The sequence below is a fragment of the Lampetra fluviatilis genome, chromosome 55 (assembly GCF_964198595.1).
Source record: "Lampetra fluviatilis chromosome 55, kcLamFluv1.1, whole genome shotgun sequence".
In the NCBI taxonomy this organism is placed as follows: Eukaryota; Metazoa; Chordata; class Hyperoartia; order Petromyzontiformes; family Petromyzontidae; genus Lampetra; species Lampetra fluviatilis.
In genome coordinates, this window is record NC_136329.1 from 1,169,245 (window position 1) to 1,191,035 (window position 21,791).

The window sequence follows — 21,791 nt, forward strand, 5'->3', positions numbered from 1 at the left end:
GATATCCCTGTACCGGTACTAAGTATTATTCCTACCAGCCCACCCCGCAGGGTCCTGTTTAATCCCTAATCTCTGCCATGACATGAAACAAGAAAAGGTAAAAAAGAAAAAAACAGAGCACTGTAATACAATGCGCTATTGGACATTATTGTAAAAAATAAATAAAAAGTCAATCCTATGTGTTAGTGAATGTTTTTATATTTTAGGCAGGAAATTCTTTTCAAATGTAGATTTTTTTTCTGGGGGGGGGGGGGGCCCAGACGCCCTGGAAGTTTTGGTCCCCCCCCCCCGTCCCCAATGTTGACTCCATGGCTACGGCCTTGGTACTGAACATCTGTGACAAAGAGCTTCACAGCGTGTCTCTGTCTCCCTGTGTCTCCCCGTGTCTCTCTGTCTCCCCGTGTCTCTCTGTCTCCCCGTGTCTCTCTGTCTCCCTGTGTCTCCCCGTGTTTCTCTGTCTGTCTCCCCGTGTCTCCCTGTCTGTCTCCCCGTGTCTCCCCGTGTCTCTCTGTCTCCCCGTGTCTCCCCGTGTCTCTCTGTCTCCCTGTGTCTCCCCGTGTCTCTCTGTCTGTCTCCCCGTGTCTCTGTCTCCCCGTGTCTCTCTGTCTCCCTGTGTCTCCCCGTGTCTCTCTGTCTCTTGACGCATCCCATCAGCCCCCAAATGACTTCTTTATACGGGGGGTGCGGTTCCTCCTCGTGACGTCAGCGCGGTCACGCTCCGCGGTTACGTCACCAGCAATGTACGGGGGAACACCCCGTGACGTCCCCACCATCACGCGCCCCGGTGACGTAACCCCCGTCACGCGCGCTAGTGACGTAATCCTTGCACACACCCCCCCCCCGTTGCGCAATCCACCATCAATATATTCCGAATGGTCGATAGCTGTTTCCCATTGGCTCTCTGGCCACACGTGATAACCACAACATAAATTAGCATATTATTATCTCGCGACCACATCTTGAACTCTGGTTGGCTGCTCTGAGTATAAATTAACATAATGATGTTGCATGGAGCCAATCACGACACGAGCTCCGCGAATAAATTAATCATCATACACACATGCGACCAATCGGATGTCCGTAACTAAATTAACATAACATGAACGCCTCGACCAATCACATCGCGCCGTGGTCTGCTACTGTCTGAGCTCTGGATGCGAACTGTAAGCGGCGAGTCCAGAGTCGTGAGTACGTAGTTGTTGAGTCCAGAGTCGTGAGTTCGTAGTTGTTGAGTCCAGAGTTGCTACACGAGGTTGACGAGCGGACACCTCTCACGACAAAGCGAGGAGCGGCAGCAACAAGCAGCGGCGTCGTCATGTCGGCGGCCATGGAGAGTATCCTCCCTCTGCTGCGGAAGTAGCGGCGCCCAGGCCTCAACAATAACACCCACTACTACTACAACCACTATTACTACTACAACAACTACCACTACTACAACAACTACCACTACTACAACAACTACCACCACTACAACAACTGCCACTACTACAACAACTACCACTACTACAACAACTACCACTACTACAACAACTACCACCACTACAACAACTACCACTACTACAACAACTACCACCACTACAGCAACCAACACTACAACTACCACTACTACAACAACTACCACCACTACAACAACTACCACCACTACAACAACTACCACCACTACAACAACTACCACCACTACAACAACTACCACCACTACAACAACTACCACCACTACAACAACCAACACTACAACTACCACCACTACAACAACACCCACAACAACTACCACCACTACAACAACTACCACCACTACAACAACTACCACCACTACAACAACTACCACCACTACAACAACTACCACCACTACAACAACTACCACCACTACAACAACTACCACCACTACAACAACTACCACTACTACAACAACTACCACTACTACAACAACTACCACCACTACAACAACTACCACCACTACAACAACTACCACCACTACAACAACTACCACCACTACAACAACTACCACCACTACAACAACCAACACTACAACTACCACCACTACAACAACACCCACAACAACTACCACCACTACAACAACTACCACCACTACAACAACTACCACCACTACAACAACTACCACCACTACAACAACTACCACCACTACAACAACTACCACCACTACAACAACTACCACCACTACAACAACCAACACTACAACAACAACTACCACTACTACAACAACTACCACCACTACAACAACACCCACAACAACTACCACCACTACAACAACTACCACCACTACAACAACTACCACTACTACAACAACTACTACTACAACTACCACCATTACAACAACCACTATTACTACTACAACAACTACCACTACTACAACAACCACTACAACAACCACTATTACTATTACAACAACTACCACTACTACAACAACCACTACAACAACCACTATTACTACTACAACAACCACTATTACTACTACAGCAACTACCACTACTACAACAACCACTACCACCACTACAACAACCACCACTACAACAACTACCACCACTACAACAACTACCACCACTACAACTACCACCACTACAACAACTACTACCACCACTACTACTACACTACTACAACCACTACTACTACCACCACTACTACTACAACTACCACTACTACACTACTACCACTACTACACTGCTACAACAACTACCACTACTACCACTGCTACCACTACTACACTACTACAACAACTACCACTACAACTACCACCACTACAACTACCACCACTAAAACAACTACCACTACTGCAACAACTACCACTACTACAACAACTACCGAGGGTCACAATGGCCAGCGCGATGGGTGGTGGTGGTGGTGATGATGGTGGGTGGTGGTGATGATGATGGTGGGTGGTGGTGATGATGGTGGGTGGTGGTGATGGTGGTGATGATGGTGGGTGATGGTGGGTGGTGATGGTGGTGGTGATGATGATGGTGGTGGTGATGTCAGTCGGTGGAGCGGTAGTGTAGAGGTTGTCAGCGTGCTGCGTTACGAACCTGGCAACCCGAGTTCGATTTCCGCCTGAATGAGTCCTGGACCTCCCCTAGGTTGACTCAGCCTCAAATGAGTACCTGGTGCGGTGTGTAAATATCGCCACTAGGGAGACAAAGGCAGCCGGGCGTGGTGGTGGCCACCCACGTCCTTGTGTGCCGTGCCGGCCTTAATAGGTGCTCGCTAACAGCACTTCCTCCAACAGCCTGTTCAGGTTATACGGGGAACTTTTGTCTTTAGTGGTGTTGGTGACGGTGTTGATGCTGTGAGGTGCAGTGGTTAGCGTGCTGCGCTACGAACCCGGCGACCAGTGCTGGGCCTCCCGTAGGTTGACTCGGCCTTAAATTAGTACCTGGTTCGATGTTTAAACCTGGCCACGAGGGAGACAAAGGCGGTCTGGCGTGGTTCTATCCACACCACCCCCTCATGTTCCGTGCCGGCCTTCATAGGTGCTCGCTAACCAGCCCCAACCATTTGTTAAGGCTCCACGGGGGATCTTTGGTGATGTGAGTGAAGTATTTTGAATGCTCACTGTGGAGAAGCTGCCATTCCTCTGTTGGGAGCTTAGTTTATTGTTTTTACCCTGTGAGCCAAGATGCTCTTAAATCGGGTTTCATCAACAAAAAACTTCACCGCCTGGATCTCTGGAATACAGGAGGTCCGGTGAACTGGTTCTGGCTCCAGTCACTGAGTGGTCAACACCAGTCCTCCTCAGGGTAGGGAATCGCCAAACAACAGGGAGTGGCTCTGCTTTTGAACAAAATAATGAAGGGAGTGTGGGAGCATGGGTGTGAGGTGGGAAGCTGTACATCTCGGGCTGCTGTGGGCTCGTGTTCCCATCAACAAAAGGTCGGGTGCCATGGTGGCGAGATGTTAACTACCTCGCTTCGTATACAGAAGGTCGTGGGTTCGATCCCAACTCTGACACCTGTTTATTTGAAGTTTGCGTGTCTCTCCCCTTGGTGGTTTTTTCTCCACATTTAGAAACATGCTTTTTAGAGTATTTGGCTGATGCTATACATTGCCACAAGATTGGCCACTTCATGAGCTGTCAATTGTGGTTCTGAAAAAGAGCAAATCGCTTGGTGGGCCTTACCTGGTAAAATAAAAAAAAAATTAGTTTAAAATAGTTTTAAAGTGACTTAACAGCGGATGCAGGTCCATGTCCTTGACACCAGGACTTACCGTGGGAACTGATCTGCCCAATTACCATCAGATTGTCATCTGTGCCTGCCATTCTTCCACTGCGGTGGTGGGCGTCCAGCCGTCCACCTAGGACCCCATTTAAACCCACAGTGGGCTGGTTTCGGCTCGCTAGTGAAGGTTGTAAATTATATTTGTTTTCATTTACTTGCAGATGCCACCCCCTCAACTCCCCATTGGTGAAGGAGCAGTTGTGGAGAGAGTGGAGAGCTTTCCATACCTGAGCAGTGTGCTTATGACCAACCCTGGTTTCACAGCAGAGGTCTCACTCAAAAAATGAAGCAAGTTTGCACAGTAGGGGGCACGGGTGATGCATCTGTCGGTCATCTCCGTCAACCCATGGCACCTGGGTCTGTCCCGTCATCTCCTATCAGTGAGCCTTCAACACTTCACGTGGCCTCAAAGTGCTCCTTGTCTGGCAACAAGCGCCGTGATGACGTCGCCGCCACTTAGTGGCGAATGGTGGCTGTTGTGGTTGTGCTGGTGTGAGCTCCATGACTGTGATGGATGGGAGTTGTGATGATGGTTGTGGTGATGGGCGTGGTCGTTGTGGTGGCTCTGGTGGTTGTTGCGGCTGTGGTGGTGATGGTTGTGGTGGTGGCTGTTGTGTTGACTGTGGTGGTGGTGGTTGTGGTTAGAGCGATGGTCTTGCTGATGACGGTTGACCCCTTGACCGTGACCTCAGAGCACCTTTTCAATCTGAAGTTCGCGGCGAAGGAGCTGACCCGGAGCTCCAAGAAGTGCGACAAGGAGGAGAAGACTGAAAAGGCTAAAGTGAAAAGGGTGAGGGAGTGTGCACCTAGCCTGGCATGGGATGTGGGGGGGGCGGAGAGGGAGAGCATGCCCCTAGCCTGGCACAAGGGCGTGTCTGTGAGTGATTTGGCGAGCAGCGTGTTGCACTACGAACCCCAAAAATTAGTACCTGGTGTAGCGGTGTGTAGAGATAATATCACCAGCAGGGAAACCAATGGGGCCAAACGTGGTGCTGGCCACCCACACTGCCGTGTACTGTTCTGGCCTTCATAGGCGCTATTCTGTCATAGCACTTGCCCCAAAAGTATGTCAAGGCTATACGGGGAGATCTTTGTGTTGTGCACCTAGACTGTGAGTATGTGAGCTTTCTCTTAGCCTGGCAGACACATGCGTGTCTGTGAGTGAGTGAGTGGGAGTGAGTGTGCACCTTGACATCTGTGACAAAGAGCTTTATAGGTCATCGGATTTGTTGTATATGTTGGTTATCAAAATTTGTTATGTTGTATGCGTGCGTGGGTGAAATTATTATGTTGTATATGTGGGTTATGAATATTCAGTGAAAATAATAATAATCAAATGAAATTTGGCCAAATGTGTAATTATCCGGAAATATGTTAATTTATGTAATTATGCACATTTAATTATGCCAATTCGAGAGGTAATCGTAGTAATTATGCGAGTGGGTGTAATTATGATAATGCAAGTCGTTATGATAACCAGACCCCGCCTCGGTGACGAGGGTGGGTTATCGATCGGAATAAGGCAATTAATCGTATGCAGTTATGCAGGTGTGGTGTAAGTATGCAAGATTGACTTAGATTAACTCGGCATCGTTGTCTAGGTTCGTCTCATTCTCGCTTTAACATTCCCAGAGTGGGTATTCGTGGTTATATTTTAGGTCCCCGGTTCACCCCGTTATCGCTTTAACATTTACTGAGTATGTATTAGTGTGTTTATTAAGGTCACCAAGTTCAGATCTCAACGCAGAAGCAGATCTTATGCATAGATTTCAGGAAAGAATCACACAACCACTTCTGTATTAATCAATTTATTACTAATTCAACCTCAACTATGATATAGTATGCGAACTCTCAATCCCGGAACGTCAACACGGCATCAATACAGTATCATCAACGATTGTCTGATTTCACTTTGACAACGGCACATGGATCCCGCATAACGCGATGGTTTGTTAGTGAGAGAGAGAGTCGTTAAAATATGCAAATACTATGCTCAGAAAAACCTTAACGTTAATGAATGATTATACTCAATATTGTTCACGCAGTACCGCACTCCTTATTGATCATACGCAACCCTTATCACGTTGTTAGCACCTTGGGTCACGGGACAGTTGAATATTCTGTAGAGGATGCGAGTACGTGCGGCGATTATGACTGAAAGATACTTGAAAGATTATACGGCGATAAAAAAAACACAATCAAAAACAGTTATTATTCTTAAAGGCACCAATCTCAACAAATACATCGGCAGGTTATCTGACAACAGAATGGCTCGGAGTAAGGGCCTGCGACGGTGCTCCTTTTCCGAAGATCGTTATCTTATACCAAGTTTACTAATTGGGGACCAGATCACCTGATAAGGATCTGGTGGGCCACCACTCCCCACGTGAGCGTGGCTCGGCGGAAGGAGGTGCCAAGAATCAATTCGTATTGATGGATCTGTTGGGAATTTATGCGATTAAGAGTACAGCCCACTAAATATTAAAGATAAAAATTACGAATACACTTATAAACGACGGATGGCCATCACTCGGTCTCGTTGTGATGCCTTCACAGCCACGGATGGCTTATGGGTTCGAGTGTGTTTGAGTGGTAAGAGTTGTCTTGAATAGTCAGTGTTCGGAGTCGGTTCTTTATGTCAAACAGACGCCTGGTGGTCGTGTGGTGAGGGGGCGGTGCGCGTCATACGTATCAGTCGCTCCCCTGTCACCGTGGTGAACGGGTTCGGATGCCCGTTGATATGCTGTCGCAGTTCGGAACCCGGTCGGTAGGTGGCGCCCACAGCTCGCTCGCAGCGTGCAGTGTTGGGTCGTCGACCAGGGTGAGCACGGAGCCTCGTCGCCAAACCGCGACCCTCCCCACTCCGGCGGCAGCAGAGACCTCCGACTCGGCAGAGGTTGACCCACGCAGGCCGAGTTGAGCTGTCAAGCGGGTCTTGCCCGCCTACAGAGGAGATGGGGAGCCGCTTGAGTCGAGCCCCGAGAGCCGGCTCCGGTGAGCCGATCAAACTCGGCTGAGTCCCAGACGAGCTGAAGAGTCGAGCCGACCCGCTGGTCGCAGCTCGCTCCTGAGTCGACCCTCCCGGTCGAGCTGGTTTCCAATGCTCAGGGTCCTTTCTTTTATGCCGAAAAACCCCTTTGGATCCTGCCCACAAGGCGGGGTTTCTTTCGATTTTTGCTGTGTCAGGATCTGTCCGTAGGTAGGTGTGTCCATGTGTGTGTCCGTACGTCCGTTTGTCCTTGTGTGCATCACCCACGGTATATTCCGTTGTCATACTCCCTCCATAAAATCCACGAGCAAACAATCAGATGTTACAAATTGCCTCATAGTCGTCTCTCTGTCTGGGTGCGATATTATCTCTTGTCTGGCCTTCTTCATGAACCAAAACACAGACGTTACAAATCGTCTCATAGGCGTCTTTGTCCGTGTTGCACGACCTGGAGGGAGGGGCAACACTCCCTCCGACCCTCACCGACGCACAAAGAAATGGTTAAAAAGTTTTAACATTTGTCCCTTACCATTTCACAGTTATGATTCGGTATGTAACCTAAGGTCTGTCGTTTCCCATCGTGGTGCTTGACTCAAGTGGAGGTGTTTCCCCGAGCGTATACACACTCCTATCCCGCGCTGCGGGGATACAAAGACGGCCGGGATCTCCCTTTCTCTCCGACCCTGGGTTTAACATCGCTCTTTTATTATGTATTTTATATTCGACCTGGTGGTGATTCATCCCGTTATCCTGGCTTTTCCATAAGTTTTACTTTTGTCTTTTCATGCATATGCTTATTATTATTAATTTATTTCCGATATCTTAGGTTAAGGGGTAAGTTTCTTGATCCTAGGAATTCGTATTCCTTGGTGTCTGCATGGTTATATAAGCGGAATATAGTTTACGGTGAATAGCGTTAACATTGATGTTATGTACGATATTATGTATTGTGATGTCTTTAACTTAACTTGTTTGTCAGGGCTTTACTGACATGAAGTTGCATTTCATAGCCCCGCAGTCTTTGCCCCACCCTATCTCTGCTCGCCGTTGTTGTTGCTGTCCAGCTGACGCCGTTAACTCAAGGCCTCATTAATTTCCGTCACTCCTTGTAGGTGAGGGCGGTTGAACCTTGGAGTCAGTTCTGGTTTTTGTCTGCCTGCTTCTTCTTGTGTCCCCTGACCCCGGGAGTTATTATTTCTACTTTTATGGCCTGTCGAAGCCCGACTCGCTGTTGCTGGGCTGGTGGGTCGCTGGGTTGGTGTCGTTCCCGGCTTTTTGCTTACGTTTGCAGTTCGCCGTGCTCTTAATTTCCTTCCCTCTTCAACCTTATATCGACTATTCTCTCCTGTCTGGGTGCGATTCAATTTTGACTTAGGAAGGTTCTGATTGTCATATGCTTCGGGTCGAGTTGTATAGATGGAAATAACATTTCATATTGACTTAATGATGGTGATGGTTCAGTAGGCGTAACTTGTGGCCTGGTTTAATTGGAGTGGGTGTGAATATCAATAACTTTAGCCTACCCTGTTGTTAAATTCCGACTTTAACGTTACTTTAATAGCAATACAGAATAATTGAGCTTTTTGTCTTAACTAGGCGAACGCGAACTTCTGGTGACCCCCGCAGCCTTGTTGTTCAGCTGAGTCTGCATCCTTGAGATATACAACACTCTTATTCGTCTCACTGTGGCCATCCAACCTTCTGCTCTGGGAGTGTTATTCTTAATTTCAGGTCAAAGGCCCCCTCACGTTCAGACGTGCAGGGTTGTTTAAATCAGCTCCCTCCCCTGTGCACACAGCCTTGAGCTGACCCACTTCGTTTGACCACTCACCCTGGATTTAATAATTTAATTCCTTGGCCTTTTTGGGTTTATCTTTGCTCCCTCAGCTGCAGGAGGACAAGGCGTATTTCTACCTCCTCCCTGTGTGCACGTGTTCCAACTAGCTCGGAATCCCTAAACACACAATCAGTGATGATTCCTGGCTTTCTGTGGTTGTGATTTAGACAAAGGCGCCTCTGCTTCCTTCCATTGCCTTTGAGTTGACACTGCCCTATTATTCACCCATGTGCTGAGGTCATAGAATTCGTTTTGACTTCAGTAATATTAACATTCAGTATTGGATTAGCAAATGGCAATGGTTCATTGATGTAGCTCGCAGCCTGGTCTCCAATTTGAGCGAGCGCGAGGATCGATAATTTAGCCTACTCTGTTGTTGAATTTCGAATTTTGACGTTACTTTAAAACCATGCAGGATGGTTGGGCTTTTTGCCTTAACTATGTCTGGCTGACTCTCCCACTGTCTCTGCCGCCTGCACGGGTGACATGTGCCCGTTCATCAGGCCTTATCTTTCCTTGAAGCAAGGTTGCAAATTCTGCCATCCTAGCCCTCCTCCAGTTCATTACTTAACAACACCTGGTGTTTTGCAGTTTGCTGCGCTTTGGTGTGTTTTCATTCATTAAAAAAACAAGTAAAAAGATAATATATAAAAATATCATCAAACATTATTAATATCAATTTTGGAAGAAGGGTTAGTATACAACAGATTCCTCTCGGATAAACAAACTTTCTGAAAAATTCTGATTCTGACCTAGCATGGCACACACGTATGTCTGTGAATGAGCATCACCTAGACTGTCACACATGTATGCATATCTGTGTGCGAGTGTGAACATGGTACCTATCCTGGTGCACACATGAGTATATGTGAGTATCTGTGAATGAGTGTGCACCTAGCCTGGCGCGTGCGTGCTGTGTAGGCGATCGCGAAGGGCAACATGGAGGTGGCGCGGATCCACGCGGAGAATGCGATCCGACAGAAGAACCAATCGCTCAACTACTTGCGCATGAGCGCTCGTGTGGATGCCGTGTCGGCCCGCGTGCAGACAGCCGTCACCATGGGCAAGGTGCCAAACCCATGGACACTGCGCATGCACGCTACGTGCACGTAGAGACACATGGTCACTTACAGTTGCGTACAGACACGCGCCTCATGTACAGACATGCACATTCACACAAAGACACATCGAGGCACACAAAGACACTTGTACAGACACAACAACAATCGCCATTCGCCACTAAGTGGCAGTGACATCACCACTGCGATTGTGCCAGGCTATGTGCATGTTAAGGCCACGTGAAGTGTCGAATGCCTGCTGGCAGGAGGTCAAGGGACAGACCCAGGTGCCATGGATTAACTGACTGAAATCACTGGCAGATGCACCAGCTGCACTCAACTCCAGCCCGTGCCATGCCCGTTTAGCCCCCTCTATCCAGCCAAACAAGCTGCTTGGGCATGCAGTAGCTGGGCATGCAGCCTACATGACCCAGCCATCACAGCCTCATCTGCAAGAGGAGCTCAATGATGGGACTGTTTCCATATCTTTCAATAAATTGTGGGTTCCTCACACAATCAAGCCTGATTAATACAAGGATGGATTGTAGGCAAGCCAACCTGAATGTTTCAAACCAGCAGAGATGTTCGTTGAAAGGGGGTCCACGTTTTGCAAGCATAGACAAGGGAGGGCATAACTGTGGCCGAGAAGACCCGGAGCTTCGTATGGAGCGACAGACCAGGTAGCTTCGACACAGCAGCATTACGCAGCCGATGAAAACATAATGCCGCTCGTCTGATTTGGAGTGAGACCTGCACTGCCACACCGCAATTGGTCATAAGCACACTGCCCAGCTACAGGAACTTCTCCACTCTCCCCAAAACTGCCCCCACCACTCATGGGGAGTGGAGGGTGTGGAGTGTTTGACATAAAATACCCAGGCAAGTGCTTTGTTTGGTCAGGTTCGATGGTAAGGCCCAACCTCTTAGTGATACACTCCAGATTCGTCTGTAGAGTCTCCAACTCCTCAGAATTAGCAGCAATTACCAATTCATCAGCATACATAACATGAGTCGACCTCGGTGAGCGGGGAATTAAACTCGGGTCGTTGGGTTTGTGGCACAGTGCAATAACCACTGCACTACTTCTCCCCACACAACAAAGCAAACAATAGCCGGCACTCGCCACTAAGTGGCGGTGACATCACCATGGCTTTTGTGCCAGGCCAGGTGCACTCCGGGCCAGGTGCTCCTCCATTAACAGATTTTTGGGGCAAGCACCCGTGAAGGCCTGCACTGTGACACACGAGGGGGTGCGTGGCTAGCACCACACCTGGCGGCCTTTGTCTCCCCAGTGGCGATGTTTACTACACACTGCACCAGATACTCCTTTGAGGATTTGGCCTCGGAGAGGGCCAGGACCGGTTCAGATAATTGCTGTTACTGCTGTTGATCGTGAGCGAGAATCGAACCCGGCTCGTCGGGTTCGTAGCGCAGCGTGCCACCCGCTGCGCCACTACTCCCCACATTCAGACAATCACTCATGGCTCCGTGTCTCTCTCCCTGTGTATCTCTCTACCTCTCTCAGGTCACGAAGTCTATGGCTGGGGTAGTGAAGAGCATGGACGCTGCTCTGAAGAGCATGAACCTAGAGAAGGTGAGACTGCCTCCCCATGTCTCTGACTGCCTAACCATGTCTCTCACCGTGTCTCTCACTGTTTCTCTCACTGCGTCTCTCACCGCGTCTCTCACCGCGTCTCTCACCGCGTCTCTCACCGCGTCTTTCACTGTGTCTCTCACTGTCTCTCACCGTGTCTCTCACCGTGTCCCTCACCGTGTCTCTCCCCGTGTGTCTCCCCGTGTCTCTCACCGTGTATCTCCTTGTGTCTCTCCTTATGTCTCTCCTTGTGTCTCTCACCGTGTCTCTCACCGTGTCTCTCACCGTGTCTCTCACCGTGTCTCTCACCGTGTCTCTCCCCGTGTCTCTCCCCGTGTCTCTCCCCGTGTCTCTCGCTGTGTCTCTCGCTGTGTCTCTCACTGTGTCTCTCACTATTTCTCACTGTGTCTCTCACCGTGTCTCTCGATGTGCCTAACTATGCCACCCCCATGGCTCCCCCTGTCTCTCTCGCTGTTTCTCTCTCCGTGTTGCTCACCGTGTCTCTCACCATCTCTCTCACCATCTCTCTCAACCGTCTCTATCTCTCCCCGTGTCTCTCCCCATGTCTCTCCCTGTGTCTCTCCCCGTGTCTCTCACCGTGTCTCTCACCGTGTCTCTCACCATCTCTCTCACCATCTCTCTCAACCGTCTCTCTCACCATGTCTCTCCCTGTGTCTCTCCCTGTTCCACACCGTGTCTCTCACTGTGCCTAACCATGTCTCCCCGTATCTCTTACCATATCTCTTCCCGTGTCTCTCACTGTGCCTCACCGTGTCTCACTGTGTCTCTCACCGTGTTTCTCACCGACTCTCTCACCGACTCTCTCACCGTGTCTCTCCTCGTGTCTATCACATTCACGATTGAGGGTCTCTCAAGTCAACAAGCATGATGGACAGTGTCAAAGACTTTGCTGAAGTCCAGGCAGATGACACAAACCTACTTGTTTGTGGCGACGAGGGCAGCAGTGGTGGAGCCTGAAGGGTGGAAAACAAATTTATCAGAGAAAGTCCAGGAGGGTGGCGGGTTGCGCAGACTGGGATAGATGAATGTCCTTACAACAATCATTTCAAGCATCCTAGATAGCTAGATCAAACAAGTGATGGATATTGGTCTGAAGTCAGAAAGGCTGGAAGGGGTGGACATCTTCGTTATAGGATTGATGGATTAATGGAGGCTCGCTTCAACTAGTCAGGAACAGTCGAGGAGGAGAGAGACAAATGAAATAGCTGCGCAATGGGCCGGCAAAATATCGAGGGACCAAAACAGAGAAACTGGGCTGGGGGTTGTCGGGGCCAGTGGCTGTGTGGCAAAGCTTGTCCAGAATGGTGAATATCTCCTGCTCAGAGATGTGGTGGTTTGGGTTGGCAGCTGAAGCTGGGGACTTCCTACTGGTGAGAGTGTATGAGTGATCATGGGAAATAGTGGCATAATGGGCATTAATGGTGTGCGCAGTGATGGATGCGGGTACTTCACGTGAGTAGTCATGGCGAGAGAGGCGCCGAACATTAGCCCACATCCCCTTCGCATCCAGTCCAGGATCTGCTGTGACAAGTTGCAGTGGTATTGCGACTGGTAATGTTTCTGCCGATGCGAGTTGCAAGTGCAATGGCTTCCTCAAGTGGGCCTACTTGCATCAATTTATTCTTGAGTCGCAGGTCAGCTTTCATTTCAGGTGGAACAAAAGATGGATCACGTGCGGTGAGGGTAACAGAGCCTTCTGGGCGGAATTCATTCAGGGTAGCGAGTGCGGCGGTATAAAAATGGTCGAAGGCTGCTTGAGTGTCGGATTCGGATGACAGGTGGAGCTGAGTTTCTTGTTTATCAGCATTGGCAAGAAACCTGCCATGTTGAGTGGGGCCCCTTTTCCGGAAGGTGTAGGGAAATCTGGTTTTGTTGGCTGGCATTTGCGTGGGGCCAGAATGCGCGATTACTGTCAGATGGTCAGTTTTGATTACAGGCTTCACGACCTTCACGTGGCCTTGATGTTTCCTGGAAACAAAGATGTAGTCGAGGATGTTTGGGCCTCTAGAAGGCTGGGTAACGATGGGGCACAAACCAGTGCACTCGGAGTTATCTAGGGGTCAAACAGATTTCAAATCGACAGCCAGAACAATAAATGCTCGAGGATGAAGTTTACCGATGTCTGTCATGGACTTCTCAGCCACCTTGGCGGTTTAGGGTCACTGTGTCTCCCCATACCTCCACATTTCTCTCCTTGTCTCCCCGTATCTCCTCCCTGAATCTCACTGTGTCAACTCACTATGTCTCCTCCCCGTGTCCCAGATCTCGGCACTCATGGATAAGTTTGAATCTCAGTTTGAGACCCTGGACGTTCAAACTGCACAGATGGAGGACACGATGAGCAGCTCTACCACACTCACCACTCCACAGGTACTTGCCACTCGCTCACCACTCACCCACCAATCACTCATCACTGTCTTCGCACTCACCACGTACCACTTGCCACATACTCACCACTCACTCACCGCTCACCCACCAATCACTCATCACTGTCTTCGCACTCACCACATACTCACTAATCACTCACCACTCACTAACCACTCACTGCTCACTCACTGCTCACTTACCAAATATCACTCGCCACGAATCACTCACCACTCACACACTCATCACTCTAGGACTGGTCTCGACATTCAGTGACTCATCAGCAGGGCCAGGCTGTGCCTGAGCTAGGCCAGAGCTGCACCTCTGATAGATGCAGCTCCTGGTTCAACCCTGAACTCTGCTGAGTCAAGTGGTTTCTTGTAATGGGACGACTGAAGGTGTTCGTGATGCTGTCGTGGTGCTGTGTGTGATGCTGTAGTGGTATACTGTAGTGATGTTATAGTGATGCTGTAGTTATGTTATAGTGATGCTGTGTGATGCTGTAGTGGGAAACTGTAGTGATGTTATAGTGATGCTGTAGTGATGTTATAGTGATGCTGTAGTTATGTTATAGTGATGCTGTGTAATGTTGTGTGTGATGCCAGAGTGATGCTGTGTGTGATGCTTTATGTAATGCTGTAGGGATGCAGTGTGCTATGCTTTAGTGATGCTGGAGTGATGCTGTAGTTGTAGTGATGCTGTGAGTAATGCCCTCGGGATGCTGTGTGTTATGCTGTAGTGAGGAGCATGATGATCGTGATGCAGCTGCTTTTACTGATGGTGATGTTTTGTGATTTCACAGCATGAAGTTGAAGGGCTTATGCACCAAATGGCGGACGAGGCTGGGTAACGCCATCAACACCATCCTCACTAAAATCACCATCATCACCATCACTACTACCATCAACATTATTTCCACTATCGCCATCAATCTCACCATCATCACCATATTTACCACCATCATTACCATCATCACCATTACCACCACGATCACCGTCATCATTACCACTATCGTCATCACCAGCACCATCATCAACACCATCACCAGCACCATCATAACCACCATCTTCATCATCTCACCACCATCATCAGCAACATCAGCCGCCATTCACCACCAAGTGGCGGTGACATCACTACGGCACTTGTGCCAGACTAGGTGTGACAGGGGGTGACCAGGGAATGGCTCTGACTCCGGGACTTCGGGCCAAGTAGCTTTACCCGGGCCTGCCCACCATCTTGAAGGTCCTTAATGATTGTGAGCAAAGTCAGGGATCCCGAAAGCACAGAGAACAACCCAGAGCCTTTGCCTATTGATGGTATCATAGGCCTCGACCAGGTTAATAAAACAAAGATGTAGGACCTACTGAAATTCCCTACACCTCTGCTGTAGCAGACGGAGATGGAAAATGGCGTCTGTGCAGGATTGCCCTGACCTGCAGCCACATTGAGGCTCTGCAAGCCTCTCCTCAGTGTGCCTGGAAAGGCGATGTTGAATAAAATATAATCCTGGCCGGGACCTTTCTCAGCACACTGAGGAGGTAGATGCCCTGGTAGTTATTGCAATCAGTGCGGTTACCTTTTTTTTTAAATAGGGAACACCTGGGCATCCTTCCAATTATGTGGAACCCATCCATTGGTCCAGACTGTTGTAATGATGTCATGTAGGGCAGTCTGCACACAAAAGCCACCCTCCGCAGTTAGAAGCCATCTCTTCCCAGCGCTTTACCAGGTCTTAGACTCTGGATATCCCTTCATACTTCCTCAACAGTTTGCACATGAAACAACTTCGCAGGAAGCGGCTACTTTTAGGTTTTGAGGCACAGCAGCCCCAGCAGGGTCATCCCCACTTGCCCCCATGATTTGATCTGAACTGAGGGGTTCCCTTCTCCCAAGACTTCACAGAAATCCTCAGAAAACCAGCAAACTTACCCCTGGGGGTTGGAGATCGGATCACCATTATTTACCCTAAGATTGGAGATAAGTGTGGCACTGCAAGTTACTTTTTTGATGGAATCAGAGTGTTATGTGATCACGAGCTACTGAGGCAGATTCCATCTCCTCTGCAACCCGCAACCCCCACTCATCCTTGCAGCATCGCATGGCTCTCCGAACCTCTGAGTGGAGGCTACGATAAACCTTATTGCAGCTGCTTGAGCCAGTCCTGAACCTTGCCCATATCCCTTCGGCATCGGGAGGAGTGGAGGACAATGCCAATCCCAGCTGCAAACCCTATTGAGTGTTTGATTGGGGTCCTATGTGAACACCCACTACTGTAGTAGAAGAATAGCAGGCACTTCTTCATACAGATGACAAGTCGATGGGCAATAGGCAGATATCTCCTCGCTGTGGAGAGGCTGCCACTTCTCTGTTGGGAGCTGGACCGGTACCACCTGGACCTCTGGATTAAAAGAGGTCCAGTGGACCGGCTCTGCCTCCAGTTACTGAGGGGTGGACAGTCCTCCAATCGGGACAGAAAACTGACAAACAATCGGTGGTGGCTCTGCTTCTGAATAAAATAATTAATGGGGGCGTGGAGGTGAGGTGTGGGAAGCTGTGAGTGCCAGGTGACTGAGCTCTCCTCGCCATCAGCAGGAGGTGAGGAATGATGGGGGTGGTGGTTGTCTTTGCTTACGACCCCACTGAAGATGAACATCAGTGGATGGATGCAGGCAAAGCTGATGAGTCGGATCCCTTCTATGATCTGTCGGGATAGAGGCATCCTCTTGGGTAACTTTAGTGCCGGTTTGGGTTTTGATGCAGGCACCTGGGCTAGAGTTATTGAGAGGCATGGGCCAGATCGGCTCAATAACAATGGTTAGCTGGAGGCTGCTAGACTTCTGTGTAGCCCATGGGCTTGTAATCACCATCGTCTTTACCATCACCATGATCACCACCACTATCACGAACCCCATCACCACCACTCCCATCACCACCGCTGCCACCAGCCATGGCAATGCAGCTGCGGCTCCGTGACTCGGTGTCGACTGTCGTTTCAGGTTGGATCTCAACATGGAGCTGCCTCAGGGTCAGGCTGGGTCCATTGGGTCAAGTGTGGCTTCCACAGAGCAGGTGAGAGTTACTAACCCACTGACCCACTCAACCACTCGCCCACTCACCAACTCACCCACCCATGCACTAACTCACCATTCACTCACCCTCATACTCGCTCACCTACCCACTCGCTCACATACTCACTCTCACCGATCCATTCACCCAGCCACTCATCCACCCACTCCCACCTACTTGCAAACTGACTCGCTCACTGACCCACCCACTCACTCAACCACCCACTCCCTCATCCATTCATGAACTCGCCCACTCACCCAACTACTCAATCACCTACTCACCCACCAGACTCACTCATCCACTCACCAACCCACTCACTAACGCACTCACTCACCCACTCATGCACTCACCCACTCATCCCCCGACTCACCCACTCACCCCCCTGACTCACTCACCAACTCATTCACCAACTCATTCACCCACTCCCTCACTAACGTATCCACTCACCCACCTACTCACCCACTCACCCAGTCACTTATGCGCTTAAACACTCTCTCACCCACTCACCAGCTTACTCAGGCACCCACCCACTCATGCACTGACCCACTCATTCACCCACCCACTCACCCATTTAGCCACTCACCCACTCACTTATGCACTTAACCACTCTCTTACCCACCCACTCACCAACTCAGTCGCATGCCCACCCACTCACTAACTTACCCATTCACGCACTCACTTATGCACTTAACCCCCCACTCTCAACCTCTCACTCAGCTACTCACCAACTCACCCACCCACTCAACCACCTACTCACCCATTCACCCACTCTCTCAGACACTCATCCACTCAGTCACCAAGCCACTTACTCACCAACCTACACAACCATTCACCCAATGTCCCTCACTCACTCTCACTCACCCATCCACTCACCCACTGTCTCTCGCTCACTAACCATATTTTCCCATTTCTGTGTCTTCAGGATGAATTGTCTCAACGTTTGGCAAAACTGCGAGACCAAGTCTGAGACACGGGGACACACACACGGGGACACACACACGGGGACACACACACAGGGACACACACACAGGGACACACACACAGGGACACACATACACAGGGACACATATGCGGAGACGGAGACATGGAGACACAGAGACATGAGAGCAAGAAAACACGAGGACTGGGAGACGGTACACAGGGACCCAAAGCTATGGGGGCATCTATTTTATTTTTAGTTTAGAGTTATTGATTTAAAAAAAACTCAATATAATCTGCATGTGAATACAGAGACATGCACACACCACGTATGTATCTGTGCATCACTTTTCTCACCGTATCTCTGTCCGTCGCTCTTGCTGTCTCTGCATCTTTGTGTGTCTCTGTGGTAGTAGTTGTAGATGGTATTGCTGCTGCTTGAAGCGGTTGTATTTATGAGTGGGGCTTCTCTTGTACAAAAAAAATGTATGATGATGATGATGAAGATTATTAAAGGTCTCATCAGACTAACAGAGAACACCACTGGCTTGTGTCTGTGTGTGCAAGTCTGTGTGTGGTGTGTTGATATATATATATTTTTACATGGTTGAGCCAGGAGACTAATTCCTTACCCTCGGGGTTTCTTCAGAAACATCAAAATGCCACTACGGGTGGCCATGTGGAATGTTTGAATGCTCACTGCGGAGGAGAGGCTGTCACTCCTCTGTCGGGAGCTGGACTGGTACCACCTGGATCTCTGGTATTCAGGAGGTCCGGTGGACTGGCTCTGGCTCCAGCCAGAGGTGGACAGTCCTCTACTCGAGGCAAGAAACTGCCAAACAACAGCGAGTGGTTCTTCTGACCCAAAGAATGAAGGGGGCGGCAGTGTGGCGGTGAGGTGTGGGAAGCTGGAAGCCCCAGGTTACTGTGGGCTCGCCTTCCCATCAACCGGTGGCAAGAGGTGGTGGTGGTTGTTACTTATGCCCCCACCGAAGATGAACATCAGTGGAAGGATCCAGGCAAGGCTGATGAGTCAGAAAGTGGGCGGGGCTAGAAAGGCATTGGTTTTCTGCACCTTTCTAGCCCCGCCCACTTCCCCCCCCTCCCATCCAGTAGTATTCCACGCAACGCTCCCCTCCCCCTACTCCCCCCCTCCCTTGCTCCTCCCCCCTCTAACTTATATAACCCCTTACCACAGCATCTTTCCCACTTCAGCTCAAATTGTCTTGCTGTAGTTTTCACACCTAATGTTGATTGCTTGTGTTGCAATCGAAACGTGAGAATTTTTTATTTTTATTATTTCCCTTCTACGTAACTTTACCGAAAGAACCAAGAATATGAATCCCTGCAGTCACGAAAGCTTTACATCGAAATCTATCACAGGTGTGCGCTAAAGTGGCCCCTCGGGATAGAGTCATGCTGTTGGGTGGCTTTAATGCCCGTGTGGGGTCATGATGCTGGAACCTAGGCTGGTGTTGTTGGAAGGCATGGGCCAGATCAGTCAATAACAATGGTAGGAGGCTGCTAGACTTCTGTGCAGCCCATGGGCCTGTAATTACCAACACGCTGTTCTGGCATCGGTGTGTCCGCACAACATCATGGATGCATGCCAGGTCCAAGCAAGAACATTTTCTGGACTAGTGACGCAACAGTGGATGTGGGTCCATGTCCTTGACACCAGGACCTAACGTGGAGCTGATCTGCCCACTGACCACAAGCTTGTCATCTGTAAGATGCGCCTTCCATTCTTCCACTCCAGTGGTGGGTGTACATCCAGGACTTCATTGAAACAGTGGTCTGATCTCAGCTCGCTGTGGAAGGTTGCAAGCGATAATTGTATCATTGTAGCCAGGTCGATTCTGAAAAAGAAGCTAACCCCGTTCCCCGTGATAAAGAGGTTTATAGCTCATCGGATTCCTCCAGTATACATAAATATTCCGATCTTTAGATTATTTAGCTGCTACTATAAATTTCCATACGATAAAGCCACGTCGTTGAGCGATCACTTGTGGCCTTGTCACTTCTGAAAAACAGCTAATTGCTCAGTGGGCCTTACCTGGTCAAATGAAAGTAAAGTTTTTAGTTTAGTCTATGGATCTCTGTGTGGTCAGTCTATGGTTCTCTGTGTGATGAGTCTATGGGTCTCTGTGCAGTGAGTCTGTGGGTCTCTGTGTGATGAGTCTATGGGTCTCTGTGGTGAGTCTATGGGTCTCTGTGCAGTGAGTCTGGGTCTCTGTGTATTGAGTCTATGGACTGTGTGGTGAGTCTATTGATCTGTGTAGTGAGTCTGGGTCTGTGTGGTGAGTGTTTGGATCAGTTTGGTGAGTCTGTATCTCAGTGTCGGTGTGTGGCTCTGTGTGAGTATATGGGTCTGTGCAGTGAGGTTATTCGTGTGTGTGATGAGTGTATGGGTCTCTGCGTGGTGAGTCTAAGGATCGATGTGAGTCTATGAATGTCTGCGTGGTGAATTTAGATAATTTGGCTGGTGTTATAAATTCTAAAACATAAGCCACTCCGTTGAGCTATTGCTGGTCAGATCGCTTCTGAAACAGTTCCATAGCTCAGTGGGCCTTAGGGGCCGTCCATAAATGACGTCACGCGATTTTGGACGATTTTTGCCCCCCCCCCCCCCTTCGTCACACGGCGTCACAAAAACACAGACCCCCCCTCAAATATGACGTCACAAAGCTCTGCCCCCCACAAAAATAAAACATGCTTCAAATCGCTTTAAACTATTGTCATTGTAGTGCGTATTTAATGTGGCGCTGCACTCTGATGTTGTAGGAGAAAACATTTATTACAAAGTCAATTTAATTAGGTAGAACGTGTTGTCTATTTATTTAAAGTTGCGCATTTTGATGTGACGTCACATTTCTCAACCCCCCCCCCGTCACAAATATCTGACCCCCCCCCCCCTAGGTGCGTGACGTCATTTATGGACGGCCCCTTATCTCGTAAAATAAGAGTTTAACAAGTTTTGCACAGTACTGTGGGACAGCCTCACTCAATGCAACGTAAATCCACGTGGATGCTGCCACTGGTGTCGCGGTTTAATGCTGCAATGTACCTGACTCAGTGGGTTTATTTCAGAAACTGTTTTTCTTGCAATCTGGAAATCTCCAGTCGGAACGTTGCAAAATCGGTGCAAGATTCTTAAAGTTGTGGCGCCGAGGCTGTGCATGCCGGAGTCAGGTTTCATGCATCAAATACACACGGCAGACACGGTACCAGATGGCCTCTCCCCCAGGGAGTTTTCATCAATAAAACTAAAATGTTTTATTTTACCAGGTAAAGCCCACTTAGCTATATGCTACTTTTCAGACGCGATCTGACAAGTGATATCTCAACCGAAGTGGCTTATCATGTGGAAATGTATACTAGTAGCCAAATAAATTTGGTTCTTTCGGTAAAGTCACGTAGAATAATTTTATTTTATACCTACGTGACTTTACCGAAAGAAGTCACGAAAGCTTCAAATCTAAACGCACTTTGATTCTAAATGTGGAGGTAAAAAATGGAGGACTCCCAGACAAACCAACGTGACCAAAACGGAGAGGCAGACGCAGAAACTCCAAAAATGTAGCAGCAGTCATCATGTCGGGATGGAACCCACGACCTCCTGCATACCAGGTAAGAGATAACATCTCGCCAAAGGGAGGGGGGTGGGGATGCAATACATCCAAGATGGTGGGGTAATCACGCATCAATCCCAATA

The 21,791-nt window shown here is 49.2% G+C and overlaps 1 protein-coding gene across 2 annotated transcripts; it reads left to right on the forward strand.

Annotated features, from left to right (window-relative positions):
- Positions 1 to 1,013: 1,013 nt before the first annotated feature.
- Positions 1,014 to 18,614, forward strand: CHMP1B (charged multivesicular body protein 1B). 2 transcript variants are annotated; one of them, XM_078879746.1, is made up of 9 exons: positions 1,092 to 1,334; positions 4,922 to 5,019; positions 9,977 to 10,123; positions 11,639 to 11,707; positions 13,991 to 14,098; positions 14,895 to 14,938; positions 17,089 to 17,161; positions 18,081 to 18,148; positions 18,193 to 18,319. In XM_078879746.1, the coding sequence occupies exons 1-8, from the start codon at positions 1,316 to 1,318 to the stop codon at positions 18,123 to 18,125; spliced, it is 603 nt and encodes a 200-aa protein (XP_078735872.1). In that variant the 5' UTR covers positions 1,092 to 1,315; the 3' UTR covers positions 18,126 to 18,148; positions 18,193 to 18,319. The 2 variants fall into 2 exon arrangements, with proteins under 2 accessions (XP_078735871.1, XP_078735872.1); XM_078879745.1 differs by having other exon boundaries at positions 1,014 to 1,334; positions 18,081 to 18,614.
- The last annotated feature ends 3,177 nt before the right edge of the window (positions 18,615 to 21,791 follow it).

Bases quoted from the DNA above. Each gene is read 5' to 3' on its own strand.
- CHMP1B (XM_078879745.1), top strand. The intron at 5,020-9,976 runs GTGAGGGAGTGT...CGTGCTGTGTAG, and splicing joins AAAAGGCTAAAGTGAAAAGG to GCGATCGCGAAGGGCAACAT. The intron at 17,162-18,080 runs GTGAGAGTTACT...CTGTGTCTTCAG, and splicing joins GTGTGGCTTCCACAGAGCAG to GATGAATTGTCTCAACGTTT.